This window comes from Lissotriton helveticus, chromosome 1_1 (genome assembly GCF_964261635.1).
Source record: "Lissotriton helveticus chromosome 1_1, aLisHel1.1, whole genome shotgun sequence".
Lineage (NCBI taxonomy): Eukaryota > Metazoa > Chordata > Amphibia > Caudata > Salamandridae > Lissotriton > Lissotriton helveticus.
The window spans coordinates 1,281,448,178-1,281,470,722 of NC_136057.1; the positions used below are offsets into that span (position 1 = coordinate 1,281,448,178).

General features: G+C 42.9%; 1 protein-coding gene across 1 annotated transcript in view; it reads right to left on the reverse strand.

Moving 5' to 3' along the window:
- Window positions 1-22,545, reverse strand: part of AASS (aminoadipate-semialdehyde synthase) — a 579,454-nt gene that overhangs the window by 279,136 nt on the left and 277,773 nt on the right. The window contains exons 10-12 of the mRNA XM_078680774.1: window positions 17,866-17,988; window positions 17,613-17,724; window positions 402-461 (exon numbers count right to left, since the gene is read on the reverse strand). Coding sequence (XP_078536900.1) covers window positions 402-461; window positions 17,613-17,724; window positions 17,866-17,988 — 295 coding nt within the window. The remainder of the gene's footprint in view (window positions 1-401; window positions 462-17,612; window positions 17,725-17,865; window positions 17,989-22,545) is intronic.

A 22,545-nucleotide genomic window follows, 5' to 3' on the forward strand; every position in this document is an offset into this window, starting at 1 on the left:
GCCACCTAAACTCTTAATGCCACCACTTAAGAAGAGTAACCTCACCATAAAATGTGTTTACTTGGAGTTGATGCTCATGAAAGTGTTTTGCTATGGCCTGGAAACCAAGCATCGAGCAGACTCTGTGTCAATGGAAAGAAGAATATTCCGAGTAGGTGTTGCCCTAGAGTAATATTAGGGACAATGCACAGAGTAATGAACGGAATGATGATACATAGGCTGAATGCATGGTTTGAGGCACCATACCTCCAATCAGAAAATCTGGCTCCATGAGTTGTTATATGCAAATCTATACATTTTAGAAACTCTATTTTCAAGATGCATATTGATGCCTTTATTCATCTTAAACCCTTGAATTATATTTGCTGGAGCAAAGTAAACCTGGTCTTTGTACAACTTACATCTTTTACAACAGGTGAAAACTTTTGCTTTTCAAAAGGCACCGTAGCATCAGACATCAACTGCAAGAGTAAAAAGACACAAATTAGAAAAGAACAGATTTCAATAGTTGTGCATCAAATATACCACGGTAGACAAATGAAGGAATACAAATCTTACCAAAGCAGCACTATAAATGGTGCACAAAATGCTTGGAACACCATACCTTCAAGGAATCACTTCAAGGTTCCGGCTGCTAACTTGGGTTCTTACTTTCACTACATAACCATGTTCAGAAGTGTGTACCCCTTTAAGCCGGAATGCAAATTGTGTATTTGTGGTTTATGTTATTTGCATTTCGAGTGTATGGAGTTTGGTGATCATGTGTCTATGAGTAGGTCACTAAATATGTCCTGGGAACCTCTCTCTATCGGATGTGTTTGATGATCACGCAAGTCCCATGACTGCATGCTTTTTAAGTCTCCTGTGTGCCTCACACTGTGTTTTTCATCCTGTGATACCTCTTTTGAGGCGACTCCTCTAATTTGAGGTCACAAATAACATTAAAGTCACCGTCCTCAATGACCAACTTCTACTCTGTGACAGGGAGCGTCTGCGACAAGATGTGGTGAGCGATGAAGAGCTCTACCTAATTCTTGTAGAAGAGAGCAGCGACATGTGTATGGCAATCCCATGTTCCTCTTACTATAGACGATCTTGCCAGTGGCTCTCGAAGCATGTTTTGCAAATAGGATCTTTACCCCTTTCATCTTCGATGAAAAGGACCTTTACTACACCTTACCTAATAATTCAGCTAAAAATGCTCACTATCCATGAGGTGGACCTCATGAGAGAAAAAGAAGGAGAGAGAGGGAAATAAAAAAAAAAGAGGAGAGACATTCCTTTCAGAGGCAGGATGGAGACCTTTCAGTGCCCGAATGGGCGACTCGGCCACTAACAATGTACTGCTGTTCAGTCTGGTATTCTAAGTTAAGCAGACCACTCTAATCACTTTAAAATTCAAGTGTTAATTTGAAATTAATTCATAGAAGATCTTGCTCTAAATACTAAACATGCATATACTCTCATCTCCAAAACCTACTCTAGGAAAAGCAAGGGTAGTAACCCAAGCCAGAGCTATTTTGTCAAACAGATTCAAGTTCCACCACCACCACCACCACCATCATCAGCAGAGTAAAAGGAATTAGATGGTGAGGGCTGGTGTTCAGGAGATGCTCTCTCTGGGCCTAACATCTCTCATAGGTACAGGTACATCCTCTGAGCCAAGTGTCCCTGGAAAGTGCTGCCTCCAGTCTAGGGCTGACTTGCTTTTCGATGGCGACTGGTCTCTCTTTACCGTGCTGCACACTGGCAGCGACAGCACCAATCCTATGTAAAAAAATACCTTTTGGCATGCAGCTCACCAGTTATTCTTCTTAACCCCTTCGGGGCTGATGACGAGCTCAGCTCGTCATGGGCGTAACCTGCGCTACGCGGATGACGAGCTGAGCTTGTCACGTAACGCAGGATTTTTAAAATCGCAGCGCGCAGCGGGAAAACCGCTAGCGCGCATGCGGTTAAAGTAAACCACAGAACTGCATCAGGGGAGGGTCAACTTCTCACAGGGCATGTCGATCCCGCTGACACTTCTACTGGATAATCAGCTTCTTCTTGATGTTCCACACAGAGGGGGCTCTGCTCATTGCCTCCTTCTAGACAGTCTCTCCTCCTGCAGGGCCAGGCAGTTTCCTTTTATCTCGGAGCAGGAAGGTTTCTAGGAGCTGCCCTGCAAGTTGCAGACTTTAGGGGCTGTTCCCTCACATCTGGGAGATTGGCAGTCATACAGACCCAGCCCTGGTCTCACAGCGTCCGTTTGAGTATTCTGTGGTACACTTGCTTAATTGGTCAAGAACAATTTTGAAATGGAGCTATGTTTTGTGGGGTTTGGGTACCACATTAAAACTAATTTACCAGACAGGTGACGAGGTTCTGCTGTTTGTGGTCCTGAATCTGGTTAGGGGTGGATCCCTTTCAAATGTCATTTTCTGGCCCCATTGCAGACACAGCACTTATGCAAAGTGATGATTCTCACAGTCGGTAGTGATGATGCATCACCCAAGCAGATGTATCCAAAACATGGGGATCTTTAAGTGTGAACACTCAGCACCCAGGTGTCATCAGCCTTTCTGAATTAGCAATCAGAGAAAGATAAAAGGGCAGGCCCTGCTTAAGAACTCCCCAATTTTAGATATGCTGAAGCACTGTTTCCCACCATCTAACAAATGGCAGTGCTCAGGAGAATCTAATCCGCAATCTCTTGCTAAAAATTATGGATAGTATTTAAAAGGGTAGCGCTATCTCCACCCTGAGTTTAGTATCTGGATCTCCACTCTCTGGTTTCAAGAATGCAAGCGATATTTTTCGCTGACTGGGAGAAGCTGCACCCGTCCTCCATCTTGAGCTATACTAGTCCAAGACCCATCCAAAATGAAACCCACTGGTCCCACTAAACATATCCAGACAGCAAACAGTCTGTCGTGCACAGGCCACACATGCACATCGTACACATGCACTCAAAATGCACACTGGATGTCTGCACCTGGCGGGTGATTAGATAGAGGGTTTATAATCTGGCTACCATTGAGACAAATACCTTCCAAACAATACATTGGTCTTCTCTTTTTGAGGCTATCTGGCAAGTCTATTCAACACAACTGGTCTTTGCAGAGTGGGATTTTTTAACTATTAAATTAAATTAGTAGATTTATATATCGCAGCTTATCACCCGTGAGGGTATCCAGGCTCTGGTCATTGCCATAGGGAGATTAAGTGATTTGCTCAGAATCACAGGAAGTTGAGCAGACACCGAGACTCAAACCCGGATCCCCAGCTCTGGGGTCGGCAGCGCTGGCCAGTGCACCACATCTTCTCCTTAGATGTGGCGCAGTGGATTTTCATTGTTTTGTTCAAACAATTGCACATGGCTCTACTCATTTGGAGAAGGAAAGAGTATGTACAGAAGACCATTTCCCAGAACAAGAGGGATGCCATCAAAGTCTTCATTAGAAGGTTAAAGGGCCTCTGAGGGTGATCATTTGGTAAGATATGATCATCTTGCAAAGAAAGAAAATGAGAATGAAGAATAAAGGAAAGAAATGAGACTCATACTCACATAGGATTCTTCTGTAATGTCTCTGGATGAGAGCATCCCCAGGGGATAACAGCAGCGGTTTTAGTACCATGCAGTGAGTGGCATTTACATGGGTGTGCCTTCTGATGTGGGTTTTGTCAAGTTTGTGCATTCTTCCAAAGTAGTTTTTTTTTATTTAGGCATCACACAGACTTCATACATAAATTTAACTTAAGACTATACAGTGGACTAAGTACCTTCTGCTGTACATTATATGAATATTGCAATACGCCCAGGAGCTTTGGGACCATATAGAGAAATGAGGCCTAAGGCCAAATTAGGTCACAGAACTCAGAGTTGACTTGCAATATCTTGTTAATGTATGATAGAGGGTATTTTATTTTTTTAAATACATGGTCACACGATTATCTTTGCCCCAAAAAGCCTCCATAATTGGTCTCTTGCTCCTTAACATAAATGAGTATGGTTGCAAATATTATTATTATTATTTATTTAACTTTTAAGGCGCACAGCTACCCACAGAGGGTTTCCCGGTGCCAAGGGACAGATTAAAAGAAAGAAAAGAGAACAAGCACAAATCATTGCCGAAAGAGCCGTGTCTTGAGTCCTTTACGGAACCTGAGATAGGTAGTTTCAGTTTTCAGAGCAGTGGGCATGGTATTCCAAATATTTGGGCCTAAGTAGGAGAATGAGCGACAGCCCATTTTCACAAGCATATGAAATATGAAATGCCTAGTGCTAAAGTAGAGACCACCACAATATGCCACCAGTATTTTGAGGAGGTTCAATGCATGTCATTTTCATGAAGACCTACAGTGTATAAACTGATGAGTGGAAACAATGTGGCAACATGCAGAGATTCCTTCTTGTTGTTTGCTTTAGCAAAACAGTTAAGAAGAAATTAAAATCTACTTTGGTTTACTTTGTTTAAACAGCAGATGTAATTCAACTTCGTATCCTGCATTTCTCCCTGGTTGCGTACTCTGACTACAGGCATTGTGACATAAAAATTTAAATGTAATTAGTTATTACAGTTCAGCAGGTACATACTTTTCTCATTATAGGTGACGCGCTACGTCACAACTAGACTGTAATAAGAAAATTAGAAGCAGTTGGATACCGACACTGCAGGCTCCATTGTATTATAGTGATTGTATTGAAAGGTAAATGATCATGTAGAGTGCACTACAAACAAGTTACAAGGGTACCTCTGCAAAATGTGGAGTAGTCGCAACACTGCCATGGGAAAAGGGTGAACCTAGACATTCTGGTGCGACTTACGCCCCCATTACGAGTGGCCTGTAGATTCCAATGGGTCCAGTAATGCAAAGTCTAGGTGTTTCACATGGATATTTCAGCTGTGCCTGGCCAAAACATGAAGCCGATAAACAGGTTTCCAGATTCTATTGCCCCAAGGATTGTAATCCCCCTTGTATCACCACCAATGAAATTACTGAGAACCTTAATAACAGCAATTCCAGGGCAGGAAGATAACAGGGATTATTCATAGTGACTAGTAATGAGGGCCTTCGAGCACTAGGAAGCTTCTCAAAGTTTAGGACGCTTCTAGCAGGCATCATATCTTTGTGGAGTATATAAAATATTTGCTAGATATAAAAACACATGAGAGAATCGTATTTCTGATGATAATGTTTAAGGTGGGGAATGTAGGTATCCAATCAATTCCTGACCACCGCCCCCTGCACTCGTCTACCCCTTCACCCCTCCAGGAGGTACTTAATGGCAGCTTCAAGGCAGAAGTGCACAGTGGTCGTGCTGCTGGTGTACCGAAGGCGCCAAAGTAATGCCCATCTGCACCTGTCTGGTAATGGACCGTGCCGTGCACCAGGAACCCTGATCCTCCCCCCTACCCACTACTATCCTGCCTCCTTTGCAAACCCAACATTCGCTCACTACACTGCTGGCACACCATACTTCACAATATGCGCCTCCTACAAGTTCACATGCATTCTTCCACATCCTACACCCACCACTTCTACACCAACAAACACCCAGCACCCCATTCACTCACACAAACAAACAAACCAGCCACTACCTCAAACTCACAAAGAACAACCACAAACCATACAAGACGCAACGCTAACATGCATGCTCCTCAGCATCCGTTTGCTCACCAAACACGCTGCAGAGATATGGGACCTACTGCAAGACCATGCTCGGACCTGCTCTTCCTCACAGAAACAGGGCTAACCCAAACTCTCTGCTGAACATTGCTACAGCCAGCCACACTGCCTACAAAATCGTCCGGCAAGACCATCAGCATAAGCCCAGGGGTGAAGTTGCCATCATATTCAAAGATACCATCAGCTACACCACCTACGCGGATACCCACACCAGCTACATGGAACACGTCATGTCCAAGATACGCATGCCGGCCAACTTATCTCTGGCAGAACCCTTGTATACAGCCCAGTAGGACCCTTTATAAATTTTCCAGGTGACATCAAGGACTTCATCGCACCACTTATCACCAACACCGTCATCCTCCTCGGAGACTTTAACTTTCACCTAAAAAAAACCAAACTCCTTGCTCTTCTAGAAATCCTCAGAAACCTCTGCCTCACCTATCATGTTACTGAACCCACACTCACATCTGGTCACCAACTGAACCTGATTTTCTCCTCATCAGCAACATAACAGTCGACAAGCCAGCAACTATGACCTGGACACACCACGTCCTCATCACTTTCAGCATAACCATCTCGCAAGATGCCAGATCTACCACCATGGACCTGCCCACGCAGCATTACCGGAAAGTGTTTTTCAGTCCTCTCTGTGCACCGGCCCATGTACAGCAACAATTTACCAAAAATCATTAAGAACCTCAAAAGCTGCATCACCACATGCGCCAACACCCTGGCTCCCCTCAAGCGCAGTCCAGCAGCAAGACCCTGACCTTAGGTCAGCTGGTACACAGTGGAACTCCCGCTGATGAACCATCACTGAAAGCAACTGGAGGACAAATGGAGAACAAGTCAAGACACCACAGATAAAGACATCTTCAAATCCGCACTAATACGAAACCACCAGCAGATGCAGACACCAAGTGCACAGCAGTTGCAGATCGCATCAATAACGGCACAAACAGCAGCAAGGAAATCTTCACCGTCATCAAAGATTTCACCATGCCTTCTGTCACCTCAAGCAACATCACCTCCTTGCAAGACCTTCGCAACAAGCATTCAGAATTCTTCTGTAACAAAATCACCTCCAAATAAGGCAACCTTGACCCTCAACCGAGCACCGCCACTTTGCAACTCAATTTCCCATCACAGCTGAAGAACGAACCCTGAACTTGTGGCCCTCCTTCACCACAGCATTGAAATCACTGCTACTACGAAGACCCAGCTACTCGGGGCCTCATTGGACCCTTGTCCCCAACACCCCATCATCAAAGTACTCCTCCCGATCAGTGAAGCACTAACACCAGTCCTCAATGCCTCCATCAACTCCGCTACATTCTCGGTCACCTGGAAACATGCCACTGTCATGCTCCTGCACAAGAACCCATCCACTGACCAAGCCACACTTTCCAGCTACAGAACCATCTACCTCCTAACATACCAAGCAAGGGTCTTAAAGAAAGAAATTAACTGAGGCCTCACCGACTACCTCAGCAACCATTGGTTCCTCTATGCCATGCAGTCTGGATGCAGGCCTAACCACAATACAGAAACCACACATCGCCACCACAGACGACATCTACACAATCCTTGCCAGAGGAGACACAGCAGCCCTCATTCTCCTAGACCTCCCTACAGCAGTTGACACGGTCTCCCACCCCATTCTCATCAGGTACCTGCACAAGATTGGCATCCAAGGACCTGCTCTATGCTGAATATGCTCCTCTTAACCGATAGAACACAAGCTTTTAACCTGGCACTAACTCACCAGACGCCTGCACTCATCTCTGGAGTGTCACAAGGTTCATCATGCAGCCCCACTCTCGTCAATGCATACATGATCCCTTTGGCCAGGGTCATTTGCACACATGACACAAATATCCTCTCCTAAACCAACAACATGCAACTCATACTTTCCCTCTTGGACAAGACATCCAACACAAGAAACAAGCACTCCGCCTGTATGACCGACATCGCTAGCTGGATGATAGCCAACTCTCTCAAGCTCAACACCGACAAGACAGAAGTAGTGATCTTTGCCAAGTACACCTCACCATGAAAGTGCAACTGTAGGCTGGCTGAACTCAGACCCACACCTACAAACAGCCCCCACACCAGGAACTCCTGAATTATCATTAACAGCAAACTGGACACGACTGCACAAGCCAGCTACATCACTGCATCCTGTTCTACACCTTGAAGATACGGAGGAAGATCTACAAATGGCTCCCAAGTACCACCTGAAAAACTGTCACTTGCCCTAGTCACAGGCAAGTGGAACAATGGGAACACCCTCTACGCCTGGATCGCCTAGCAACTCACCAGACTACTAACTATCCAGAACTCTGCAGCTGACTCATAGTCTACCTCTTACACAGAACTTACATCACACTACACCTCAGGGAGCACCACTGGCTTCCGATTAACAAATGCACTCATCTCAAAATTCTCTCACACACATTCAAGGCACCACACAACTTAGGCTCATCCAACCAAAGATTTTTTAAATGCCACTGGGCAAAGAGAAACAGACTCAGAGGTAGAAGATCTGGAAATAGACAGGGGTGAGTTAGACAGAGATAAAGTTTACTTTCCCAGCAGCCCATTGGAAGGTTGGGACCCTAGGCACTTGCCCACTTTGCTCGTGCCTTAAAGCGGGTCTGCTGCATGCTATATATATTCCACTATAGCTCTGGTGTTGCTTGTGTCATGCCAGTGCTCCACAAAATAGTTTCACAGAGGTCTGGTTAGTGCTGAGCCATGGCGCTGACTAAAAAGAGACTCCTTTGCTGTAATTTGGGGAGACAGTGACAAAAGTACAGTTTAAGTGCCATTTTGCACCGGAGAGCACCACAGGTACCCCGGAACGAGAACTATGCAAATCCATATTTTACTATGTGTTAGATCCATCTGACCTCTGAGATATCAATTATGCCCCCCGGGGATTTGATGTACGTTTTGTTTTGCAAACACTACCATGATTTTATGCTTATTTTGTGTTATTAAAACCTGTGACAGCTTACCAATGTTTATATATGTCGCATATATATTAGTAGTGCCTATCATTACCTTACATGAGTGCCCATCGCCTTCTTTTTTTTTTGTATTTTGTTGTCCTCAATAGCAATAGTTTGGACTTGGAGGTATCGGGTGCCAAGTTTTCTTAGTGATACCGGCCTCTTGGGGTTTCTCCTGGGTACTTGCAGCATGAGCGTGAAGAATTGCCACTTTCCCCTTATACTCTTGAGCACCTTTTTGTCCATTCAATTTCAATTTCGGTTCTGGGATGAGCTAGTCACTTTGACTACTAGTTCAAGTTTCCACTTGAAGTGATCTATTGCATTGCTTTAAATCATTGAACCATTATAGTGTTTACAGTGTTGTTATCTATTGGTCATATAATTTTCTCAGACTGTCCAAAATTTGTTTGCTCTCCCTCTATTCCTGCTTCTGTCTATTTTGTTTATTCTTTGAACAGAAGTCACCCACTCATTGAAAGTTGGAGGTGTATTCTTTACCCAGTTAATACAAATCTCCCTTCTCGCTAACAATATTAATACAAACAAGATTTTTTCTTGGTCTTTATTTAGTTTAGTTACCCGGGCCAGATTCCAACTTCTCCCAAAGATAATCAAATCCATACTCTTGTCCACCTGCATTCCCAATGTCTTGGACAAGATTTTACCTATTTCTTTCCAGAATTCTTCCAGGTGGGGACATTGGCAAAACATGTGTAGATCATCTGCGCCCCATTGCCCACATTTGGGACAACTCCTCTTGCTTTGGCTTTTAAACTTCAACAGCCTCTTGGGGATCCAGTATGCTCTATGCATTGTGAATATGTGATTCTTTCTCAATGGTGCAGATTGTACAGTTTCCCAACAAGTGTTCATAGAAGTTTGGCATTCATTTACTATGTCGAGCTCTGGAAATGTTTCTCCCAAGATCTTTTTGGGGGTATCATAAAATTCTTCTTCTTCAACCAGTGCCCAATACCAGCAGGCTCCTTCTTTTTTATGGTCTTTTTTTCCTGTAGCGTTTCCTCTGTTGTCCTGTAGCCCTCTTCTGTATCTTTAAGATTCTTAATCCAACTACTTATTTGATAATATTTTAATCTTGATATTGTTCCATTAGTTCTTTCTCTCAGTATTTCCCAGTCTACTACAGAGTTCTGAATCATTATCTCACCCTATTTATTGATGTTATTTTCTTTCAAGAGGTTTGCTAATTTATCTTTTAGACATTTGGGCATTCCTGGGGAGTCCCATATGGGTGCATATCTACCATAGTAGGTATTTTGAGTATCTTGCTCATTTGATACCAGAGTGATATCGCCGCCTTTAAGCTTTTTAGCCTTATTGTTTTAAAGTACTTGGGGTGACCGTACTTATATAGAAAATGGCTTCCTTCCTTGTTCGGCAGCGCTTTTAAGTGGTCAGGGTACAGATCATAATGTCCTAGTAATATCCTGATGTTTTTGAACTGGAACGCTCTGTAGTAGTTAAGAATATTATGGCTGGCTATCCCTGCTTGTATTTCTTTTCTCCTTATTTTTTTCCAGGCTATCCTGGCCCCTTTAGCAGCCCAGATAAAACTGATTAGTTCCCCTTGTAACTTTTTTATTTAATTGGGGTTAAAATCCAGTGAAATGGTACTAAATAAGTAGGTGAATTTGGGGAGTATGGCCATCTTTATTATGTTGGATCTTCCAATAAATTATAGCGGAAGGCCTTCCCATACTTATAACAACTTCTTCACTTGTTTTTGTATTCTCTCAAAGTTTTGGTTTGGCAATTTCCTTGTGATTTACTAAAATGTCGATGCCCAAGTATTTTATTTTTTCCTTTATTCGAAGGTCTTGGAAGTGATTATTCCACTGTAAAATTTCAGTTTTAGTTTGATTTGCTAGATATCCTGATACTGCCGCATACTCCTTTAATATTCCTTATATTTTGGGCAGAGAATCTTCAAGATTACTCGTAAATATCATTAAGTCGTCGGCAAAAAGTGCAACTTTCTTCTCCCATCCCTGGTGTTTAAATGGGGTAATTCCTTTTCTGCCAGTAGTTTGTTATTTAAATCTAATAGCAAGGGTGATAAGGGGCAGCCTTGCCTTGTTCCTCATCTTATTGTTATACTGTCGGTTAATACTCCAGTTACTAGTACCTTTGCTGTCGGGTTTTTGTATATTTGTTTAATTGCATTTTGGAATGTCTCGCCTAGGTTGAACTTCGCTAAAGTAGCGGTTAAAAAAGGCCCACTTACCTCGTGAAATGCTTTAGCAGGATATCGGATTAAAACAGACAGTGGTGTATCATAATGGATTGCAATACCTACTGCTGTGATGAGCTCAAGTGTTCATTCTTGTATGTGTCGCCCTAAAATAAAACCTTTTTGCTTCAAGTGGACCACTGAACCTGCGATCTCCCCAAGCCTTTTAGGAAGAGTTTGTGTATAGACATTGTAATCAGTATTTACTTTCTTTAGTACTCCTAACACTTCTTCCTTAGTTATTTCCTTGTTGATCTCATCTCTTTGTTCTTGGGAGAATTTTGGAAGGTTTATTTTTCCCAGCATGGATTGTACTTTATCTTGCGCTGGAACTTCTTCCTCGGTATATAAATCACTAAAGAAAGCTACAAATTATTTTCTGATGCCTTCTTCTTCAGTAGTGTATTGTTGATTTCCAACCTGGATCTTCCCTATTCTGTTACGTGTTGTCTCAGTTTTGAGCTTCCACGCTAATAGCTTCCAGCACCCCTCTCCGTGCTCATAGTGTGATATGTTGCTCGCATCCCATTTATTCTTTACTCTTCCTCTAGTCTAGTTTTTGCTTCGAGGTTCAAAGTTCTATTAAGTTCAAACTCCGAATCTGCTATTCCTTCCTCTGATTCTTGGATCTTATTTCTTCTGGTCTTATTTTTGTAGGCCGCAAGGCTTATTATTTTACCTCTAATGTAGGCTTTATATGCATCCCATGCAATTTGCCTCGAGGTCTCTTCTTTGTTAATTTGAAAGAAATCTTTAGTTTCCTTTGCCAGTTTTTCTAAGCAGCTTCCATCTAGGAACACTTCCCTGTCTACCGTCCATCTGCGTGTGGGTACTGCACTACTAAAATTAAGATGCAAGATCACTGCTTTGGTACCTAAGGCGCAGGTTGGCCTTCTATCGCCCAACCCGCTCGCTACGGTCAGAATCTCTTTTCACTGCCGTGGTTCCGCGTGTGAGGAAGGCCCGCACAGGGGGCCGTTCTTTCAGCTGCAAGGCTCCCCAGTTGTGGAACACTCTGCCACTGGCACTACGCAGTACCCCCAATCTGCTCCAGTTTAGGAAGAACCTGAAGACGTGGCTTTTTAATCTGTAGTTCCTTTCGGGTGGGTTCTGTTTTATTTGCTTTCTGTATTTGATTTCATTGTTGTGTTATTTGGCACTGAGCTGCCTGTGGAAAGCGCCGGGACACTCTTTTAGAGTAGCCGTGCGCTATATAAACTTAGTTTAACATAACATAACATAACTGCTTAGCCGATAGGTGTGCTGGTATATGTTCAACTTTTTGTGCTGCTTTTGATATGCCCTTATCTATTAAGAAGTAGTCTATCCTTGATGCGTGGCCCAACCTTTTGTTGTGCAATGTGTATTTTTTAGAATTATTGCCTTTCTCCCTTCAGATATCCATAATACCGAGATCCTTAATACAATGGTTCACCCACTCCCTCATTTTCGGTAAGTTCAGACCATGTTTGGGTGGGAATCTATCTTTTCTTAAGTGCAAGATTATATTAAAAGCCCCTCCCATTATTAGCGGAGCTTATGCAGTTAGAAGCTTGGAGAAAAGTTTTTGAAGAGGTTCTGGGTCGTCCTGGTTAGGCCTATAATATCCAACCACTGTATATAAATTGTTTCGTATTTTTAATTTCACCACTACCCATCTACCCTTCTTATCTACTTCTGACTCTTCAATCTAGGCTCCTATTGATTTCTTTATTAAGACCGTGACTCCTTTCACAGTACAATTTTGGTTTGTGCATACCCAGCTAGCTATCCATTTTCAATTTTTAAGAAACTTTCCCCATTCTTTTTTTAACAGATGTGTTTCTTGCAATATCATTATATCACAGTCCACTATTTCAGGTACTCCAGTATCTTAGCCCTTCTTTTCTTCAATCTGAGGCCATTGACATTCCATGACAATATTTTAACTGACATTTAATCTCCCTTTTTTCCCCTTCTCTACTTTGTAATCTCCTCGGGTATTTATTGCATCTTTTGTTAAATTTTTCTGGATTCCTTATACCTTGTATTGCTTCCTTTGGACATATTGTTTTTTTTTATTTTTCCCATTTTGCTTTCCACCTTGTGCACTTTTTTATTTTTTTCATTTGTTTTTCGTAGAAAAGACTCCCCTAACTCTTCTTGGGGCATTTCCTGGCCCCTCTTGGAGCTCCTCACTCTTTTTTTGACATGCTTTCCATAATATGCCACGTAGATCCTACTTTTGTGATTTAATTTGCTCTATAAAGTTTTCTACCCCCTTTGGGTTTCTGATATTGTGCATTTTATTTTGACACATTCTTCTTAGTGCTGCTGGAAAACGCATTTGAACTGTTGCTCCTAATGACTTTAGTTGCTGCATGTACTGGCCTAGCTGCCATGGTCTATCTTGCGTTGTATTGGATATATCCGATCTGATTCTACAAGACCAGTCATTTTGGGAGAATGAGCCTGCTTTCAGGCCCTCGCTCAAGATTTGTTCTTTAAGTGTATAAGTCTTAACGTTTACGAGGATCTTCCTGGGGTTCTCCCTGGTCTTATTCCTACCAAATGGGTCCCGATGGACTCTCTGAATATCCTCTGCAAGGTCAGTGGACTTTGACCATGGTATTACGTCACCTAGTAATTTGATTGTGAATGCTTTAATATCTTTGCCTTCTAGGCCTTCAGGTACATTTAATATTCTTAAATTGTTCCTTCTTGCTTGCTTTTCCATTGCTTTCAATCTATCATATACCACTTTGTCTGTGGCCTTGAGTTGATCTATTTCTTTTTTGTTTTCTTCCACTTTCTTGTTTAATGCCGCTAACTCCAACTCCACTGACGTTACTCTCTCCATAAGACTAGTTTTTTTTGGTCCATCTCCTGGCTTACTTCCTGGATTCTAGTCTGGTTTCTTTCTGACTTCTCGAAATTGGATCTTATCTCCTCCATCATAGTAGTCATCATCTTTTCCAGACAGACCTGGCTCCTTTGTGATATTGTGCCATCCTCAGGTTTTTCTATGTTAGCGGAATTAGAGGCGTCTGTTTGTATCTCTTGTTGGTCTGATGTTTCTAAGGAATTGTACCTGTTACTAGTACTTAGCTTTGACATTTTACCCGGTGTCTCTTCGTTGTATGTTTATTTCTGTTTATCGGTCTGAGTCTTAGCTTGATATTTCTCCTCTTTCTGATTTTCTTGCACTTCAGAGAGGGCGCTATCTTTTGTTTTGTCAAGCCAAGTGTTTTAGTTTAGCCTAACTTGCTCTAGATGCAGGGTATTGCAGTTTTCCAGTTGTATTCCGTTTCTTTTTCTTTCTTGTACTGTTTGGGACTATCGGGGGAGATATTACTGCCAACTTTGCTATCTCAGGATGGTGTTCTAACTCTTGCTCTTGCTCGTCTAACGGGGTATTTCTACTCCTTAAAGAGTAATTTATGCCTTCCCTTTGTTGTCTTAATGACCTCTTCGTGTCAGTCAACCTTTGATGCCTTCTTAGGCAAACTGACAAAAATAAGCCTTTGCGCATTGCCTTCAGCAGAGAGGGAGATTCATCATGGGTTAAAGGATCTGTTAGAGCATTGGTACTCACTCTAGTCTGCTACAAATCATGGGCTCTATAAGCCTTGGCTGGGCACTGCCTTGACATTCAGGTATGAAGGTTTTGGACTGTAGGTCTCATTATAGAAGAATATTGAGCTCCTGCTAATTAGCTGTAGGCTAGGTAGGAAGAAATGCATATAAATATTCTTCACTGTATGCTTTATAAAGTTTGCTATTGCCAATTTACTTGTGACAGCTACCCATTGTTCTGTATAATAAAAGCCTTCAGTATACCTACCTGCACTCTACTGCGGGGGTGTGGCACACAAGAACTCACTAAAACGTGTCCATCTCTCGCAAGGCTGTTACCATAAAACTGGCCCTCCATCAGGTAAGGTATGAAGGTGGCTTCCTGGGACACATGGCTGGTTCCATTTTGGAGGACAGGTAGTTGCATCTTAACTGCCTAACATAATTACCAGGTGTGACTGAAATCCTTGGCATGCAACACTGCTGCATTCACTCTCAGTATGCAGGCTATATCTGGTTTTACTGCATATGGTGCACAAAACAGTTTAATGGAGGTCTGAATTGTGCTGCCATGGCAGTGGCTGGAGGTGCACCCCTTTGCTGTGCTTTTGGCTAGAGTGACGAAAGTCCAGCCCAGGTGACACACCACAGACCCTGCTTTTGGGAAGAGTGCCAAACACATTGATACAGTCACCTTCCATCTCTGGAGGCTTCGCTAGTGCCCCTACCTCACTAGCTGCACCACGCACAACAGTTTCATGGACGTCTGGGGTGAAGGAGGCTTTGTGGGAAGCCGGAAATAACGGTTTTCCAAGCAGTTCCACTCATTCAAGCTGATTCAAACTGATCTACAAACAAAATGGCCGAATCAGGTAACTTCATAAATGTCATTACTGGAAGTTATGAGTCTCAATGGCTGCAAGGTCGGCTAATCTAAAACATGAACACCTAAATGAGCATTGGTTGGTGGGAGGTTGACCATTGAAATTCTAACTGTGTAGTGCACCTTAATGGCATGAGCACTAGCAAACAGCTGAACCTGTCTATATCGAGACCTAATAAAGCGGCAACACATATTATTCGACAATCATGGGTGTGATATTGGAAACAGGCTATGCCTATGTTAGCTGACCCATGTGAACTACTTATTTCCACTCCAGTTTACAGATATCACACAGAACAACTGTATTTGAGATTCACAGTTTCCATGGGTCAAACGCTGTATGTGGCTAGCTCCAGGCTGGAAACAACTAACAAAGCTCCTTCTTTCTGACCTAGCTACTACAACAGAGTGAATAATCGGCAGGCCTCACAGTCTGGTGTCCAGTTGTGGACCTCCTGCCATTCCGCTAGAAAGTGAGGAAGCTCTGATGTAGTAACGTCCAAACTTTCCATGATTAATATATACTTGAAGTAAAGTTCCTCTTCTGGCTGCACAGACTTATTTATATTTATTTATTATAAGTTTTGTATAGCGCTAGCTGGACCCAAGGGTATCAGAGCGCTTCATATCAGGTACAACAATGTGCCTAAGGCAGAATCCACATCTGGACAACTTATGAGCATTGCAAATAACATTACCATACAGATCATTAGGTCCACAGGGGGGTGCTATGATCGTCCCCTTCAGTTCAGGTGCACTCAAGGAAGAGGGCTTTGAGTAAAGTCTTGAATTTCGGGAAATAGGAGGTCGTTCTAATGTGGGGGGGATGGCGTTCCAGATCTTGGGTGCATTTCCTGCAAAGGATTTACTTGTAGTTTTGCGTTTCCGAGATTTCAATGGAATGAGAAGGAGCGTGTTGGAGCTTCTGAGATTCCTGGACTGGCCGGCCCTTTTGAGTTTCGCGGCCAGGTATTCTGGTTTGCCTGTGTGAAGGGCTTTGTGCGTAAGACATGCTGTTCGGAAGTTGGCTCGTTGTTCAATAGGGAGCCATTTCAGTTCCTTGAGAGCGGGAGAAATGTGATCGAATTTCTTGGTTCCTGTGACCATTCTAGCTGCGGCATTGAGGGTGGTTTTCAAGGGGCCTAGGTGCGATTTAGCTGATCCGGTCAGGACTGCGATTCCATAGTCAATTCTGGAGAGCACCAGTGCTTGAATGGCCTGTTGAAGGTCTTTCGGAGGAAGGAAGGGTTTTATTTTGTAGAGAAGTTTCAGATTGAGGAACGCGCTTTTGGCGGAACCCGCAATGTGTTTTTTCATGTCTAGTTTGGGGTCTAGGGTGATACCTAGGGACTTTACCGAGTCCTTTGGCTTGAGGGTGCCATTGAGGGCATCAACGGCTTTGAGCCATTCTTCAATATGGGGGTTTTCGTCTCTGTTGGAGATGAGTAGAACTTCAGTTTTCTCTTGATTAAGCTTCAGGAGTTGATTACAAGAAGGGTTGTAATCTGAAACAAGTTTTTTTTAAAGAGAGCAGGCACAAAAATACTTTGCGTGATTCACAAAGGGCATCCGCACTCGGTCCTGCAGCCATGAGGGAATCTCTGTTCTCAAGACGGAATATTCACCATGAGAATATCCATGGCGGAGATTCCGCCCCAATTGTGGAGACGAGTATGGAGTCCCTTTGTGAATCAGGCCCCTCATCTTTAAAGTATTTTTTAAAATCTGTTGAGGTATACTAATCAGAGTAAATATTCTATGGAGGTGGGGTGCTTGGCCATGTGAAGCTTGTTGCGCAAGTTACTCCCTTAATGCCCAAATCACAACAATATGGTTAAAATTCATATGGCACTGCTCGTTGCAATAGTGTACAGTGTGCCAAATTGGATATTCTTAAAGACAAAGTAAGGAATAATTACGCTTTTTGGAACATTGTGATACATAAAATCTCACTTTAACAATATGTTCACCAGCAAAATGAAAAGACCTCCTTCCTTTCATCTTGTTGCGATAACCTATCTGTCTCTTCATAATTTCTACAGTCACGCTTCACTGGCCTGCTACATGTACATCTGAACATTCATGTTAAAAAACAAAACATACAACACAGTTTAATCGTAACAATGCACTGCCACTTTACATCACATAGATATTGCACCTGGGTTTCTTGCAAGATTTATATTTTTGTTGGATGCACATCACATTTTATGTACACTTGAGCTATGCTTACCATCTCTTTAATGTAGGGGAAAAGCAAATCTCCAAAGTATTCTGTTGCCTCGAGCGGAAGCTGTGCTGGCAAGTTATCAATTGAACACATAAGAATCCCACAGCCTTCCACACTAAAAACAAACATAGCAAAATGATCACTTGAAGATATCCCCGCACACCAAATACAATTTCCAAATTGTTTGAGATAAGGTTTCTACCTTTAGAAGATTGTTCAATTTACAGAAGTTACATGAATAATCAAGCTTTCCAACCTGTCATGAACGATGTGCTGGTGAGCATCATACATGCAAAATGGTGCATCAATGGACGTACACTCGGTCATGAATTCAATAGATCCGCCTGTATCTGCTGAAATGTCTCCAATTGCAAGTAACCTGACAAAAAAAAAATACATGTTGACACCAAATGCACAACTGCCCTTGAAATGTAAGCCTTTCCCCCAATGACAAATGTTCAGCATTTCTTTGCACAGGAGCCAAAAATGCATCACTATCAGGCCAGATTTTTAACCTTCACAACTCAATGGAAACTGGGCAATTTTTGTAGCAAGTATTACCTGTGGTCCCTCGAACTTTGAGAACAAAAGATTTGTATATTCGGTGAGTTCGAATAACCTTCTTTTTTAGGTGTTGAATCTCTGCAGGTAGCAACGAATAGCCAAGGCTTACGCTTTTAAGGTGGGACACGGTTAACAGTATAATGCCACACAATGTCAATGCAGCATGAACATTTTTTATGAAAAGTATTAGACTTTAATTCACATTGAAGGTTTAGTAGCCTAGTAAAAATGCCTTTCTTTAGTAACCATAAGCTTGCCACGACAGGATAGTGGATCCTATTCAGATCAACACTCCTATAGTTGCAAGATTAGACGTATAGATGACATAGAACACAAAAGAGGTGATGGGAGGAATGCTTGTAATTTGTGTAACCATTGGCTATCTCTTGGGTTACCATTCCAAACCATTGTTCTTTTGCCCTATTCAGATTAGACCCAGCTATATGCAAATCAGCCTTGACCCTTCTCAAATAAGTAGAGTCCAGCCTAAAATGCCACGTTAGGTTCTCTTAGAACCGGAACACAAGCAACCCAACTCAGATCTTTCCCCAACTGCTCTTCAGGCGGCATAAGAGGGCCTGCACCACTGGCCCTTCAGAGACCCATCTAGTCCTGGTTGTCAGCTGCAGACAGGGCATCAGGTGGCTTCTCCTTCCAATTTTTCATGATTTTGCAGTTGACACCTCCCAGGTCCAAGGTGTTATTCTCGGTCTCTCTCTAGTACAGAGATTTATGTGGATGGAAAGCTCTAGATGCCAGGCACCCGTGGCCAATCCTAGGATCCGTTTACCACCTCATTCAACTCCTCCATAACATTCTTGGACAATGAAAAATGGCGCCTTCAAGTTTTCTCTGTAAAGAGCTCTTCTGTGACTCTCAGCTCCAACCTTAGCCGACACCACTGCCAAATATATCTTTACACCAAAATGTCAAAAGGGAGCCCGTCCTGCGTTGGGTCCAGATGTCTGGGCTTCCTACTTTGTTCAGCTAGTTGGTCTGGGCTGGTCCGAGTCCAGGTGCAGTGTCACAGCTAATTAAATGCAGATTTGCTTCATGATTCCTTTCTTCTCAGGAACTGAATCAATCACTGATAACTGATCCCTTTGTTTGGGGAGACATAGTTCATTCTCATCGGGAGCAGAGTAATTAACTTGGGCCAGCAGGTGGGACAAAGGCCTGGAATCTGATTATGAGCTTAGCCAGAGAAATATGACATTTCTTGATGACCCATTAGATGTACATGTATGTTATTGGAGTCTGCAAAATCAAATTCGGTATGCATGTTTTACCCCAGTTTGACACATCGGATGAGCGTGGAGGCCTAAGTAGAGCAAAACCTCACTTTAAGACAGAATTCACCTATATGTAATCACAGTGAAAGAACTACAGATGTTATAGTAAACTCCACAGACCTATCTATGAATGCCCCCTAATATTATAAGAACTACCCCACGTCAGCACCTATCCTTGCAGAGAATTCTTCTCCGTCAACATACATGTGCGCAATTACTGGGCTACATACAACAGTAGTCTCACATATGCAGCCTGCACATGTGCGCACACGTATGTACAAACAGGCTCATGTGTAACCATCTCAGTGTCCCTTACCCCACCTGTGCTACAGTGATCTTGTCTTACAAAAGTGGACACTGGGGGTACACATACTCTGTTCAATTATAGTGAAATTACATTGAGTGAGACTCAGGTAGTGAGACTCGCCCAAGGCAAAGGTTCAAAAACGGGGTTTTCAAAAGCAAACAATTTTAGTGGCGTAAACAGCCCCCATTCGCAACGATATGTTTCCATCTGGCTCCCCCAAATGCAACTCTTGCCTCATCCGCGGTTCTGTGTTGCTCTCTCTCGCCCATGTGCTTCTCCACCACTTGACTCCGTGATGTGCTCCAGCCACAGGTGTTTTTCTCCCCACACTGCTTTTTCCCCATATGCATCTCCCACCAGGTCCACATTGCTATGTCTCTCTCTGTGTCTGTTTGCTTCCCCCCTACCCACACTCAACGTCACTCTCTCTCTTGCCCAATTGTTTTTCTCCGCTCCCAAATCACACTCCCCCATGTTGCTTCTTGTGTCACTTCTCCCACCCATGTCCCTTGTGTTGCTTCCACCTCCTGTACGGCTTCCTGTGGAGAAGTGTGGCTCACTGGTTAGAGGAGGCAGACCTGGAAGCAGAGGTCAGCCCGGGACCAGGGTTCAATTCCCGGCTCGGCGGGGTCTTGAGTCCTAAAATGTCCATGGACTCGACAATTCTCGCTCCGGTGCCCACTCAATTCACGGGTTCACACTCTGCGACTCTGGGCAATAGCTTGCTTAATCTCCACAACGGCCCCTCGCGGCGGGATGCCTGGCTTTCACCTTGCGGATACCCTGCCGGGGTTATCTCACAGGGGAATACCAGGACGGGTTCCCTAAGCAAGCGCTTAGAAACTGCTCGGTGATTTGCGCTATATAAATTCCTATACATTTACATTTACATTCCTTCCATTCACTATATATACACACTTTTTTGTGTTTCTTTTTTTTTATTTACCGATCCAACTTAGACTAATCATCATTTTGTAGGCATGCACATGCGTTGAGCAAACCTTAAAAAAATTATGCAGGCTGCTGCATCATAGACATTTTAAAAATGTTTATTCTTCTCAAGCCATGCTGTACAGCATTGCTAAAATATACAGGCAAAGCAATAGGTCACTAAGGAGAGACTTACTGGCTTTGCCAATGCTTGTTCTTATTTATAATCATATGCAAATGAAGTTGAAGTTTTGAAAGTAAATAAAAAGTAAACACGAGTACAATAACTCTGTGGGTAAATGCACCTCTATAGAGCTCTGTGAGTATTCCGATGGACACATGTTTGAATCCAAGACAGCTAGTCTGTTGCAGATAGATTAGGGTCGAAGATAACTAAAAAGATAACTAAGTGGCGCCACAAGACATAAAATATAAGCATAGCAATATATTTAAAACACAGGTTATTAGTCTTATTTATAAGATACAGACAGGTAAACAACAAATAGGAATATATCATTTAACTTTGGAATCAGTTTACAGAATATAAAAATGCAGTTTTAAAAGGCTACATTTATGTACCAACACATTGGAAAAAGGACATGCAGTGGGATTTTTTGTGTTTCAAGAGTTCTATATAGCACTGGCAACACATAATCAAAGCAGTGTAAAAGAGGCATAAGTTATGAAAATTAGACTTGTTGCGGGTCGGGTCACAGTACAATAGAGAATATGGGGAAAAGAGTTGATTTGTGAGCTATGTGATTAGAGTCCGGAGGGTTGAGGTATCGATCGAGGAGAAAATCTTTGGTCTTTTGAAGCTCATCAAGGAAGGAAGGAAGGGCGCCTCCTGATATGGACTGGGAGGGAGTTCCAGATTTTGGGGGCTTTGCCCAAAAAGGAGCTTGCAAGGGATTTTTGTTTGTGATTTTTGGTGGGATGAGAAGAAGAGTTTTGGTGCTTCTTAGATTTCTTGTTTGGCCTACCTTTAAGAGTTTGGATGCAAGGTAGGCTGGTTTCCCGGTATGTAGGACTTTATGAGTGAGGCAAGCCATTTTGAAGGAGCAGTATCCTTGGATCGAGAGACACTTAAGATTTTTCAGGGACGTGTAGATGTGATGGTCTTGTTACTCCGTAGACCATACTTGCTGCAGCATTTAGTATGGCTCTCAGGGGGACTCGGTGTGACTTTGCAGTGCCAGTGAGGGTGGTCTTCCCCAAGTCCAATCTAGACAGTATCATCGCTTGTGTGGGAGTTTTTAGGTTGTTCGGGGGAGGGGGTGGGGAGGAAAGGTTTGATTTTGCATAGGAGTTTTAGGTTGTATAATGCACTCTGAGATGTGTTATTTATGTGTTGTTTTATGCTCAGACTTCGGTCTAGAGTGATTCCTAGAGATTTTACAGATTCAGATAGTGTCAATTTGCAATTCAGAGTGTCAATGGTGTTTATCCACTCTTGGATCTGGGTAGATTGATTATTTTTGGCTATAAGCAGGATTTCCATCTCATCTTGGTTTAATTTCAGGTGGTTGTGTGACAGCCAGTTTTGGACTTTATGAGAGTAGTGATTAGTTGTTGTAAGTATTCCAGTGAGGATATTTCTAGGTAAAGCTGGATATCATCTGCATAGAGGTGTTTGCTTGTTTAAGTATAGTGGTGAGGGGTTCCATGTATATGTTGAAGAGTGTAGGTGAGAGGACTGAGCCTTAGATGTCACCCCTGGCTATGGTGGATGAGTTTGAGGTGGAGTTCTTAGTTTTTATTTGTTGGGACCACTTATGAAGATATGCGGTGAACCATTTCAAGACCAGGCCATTCACTCTGATCCACTTTTGGAGGGATTCTA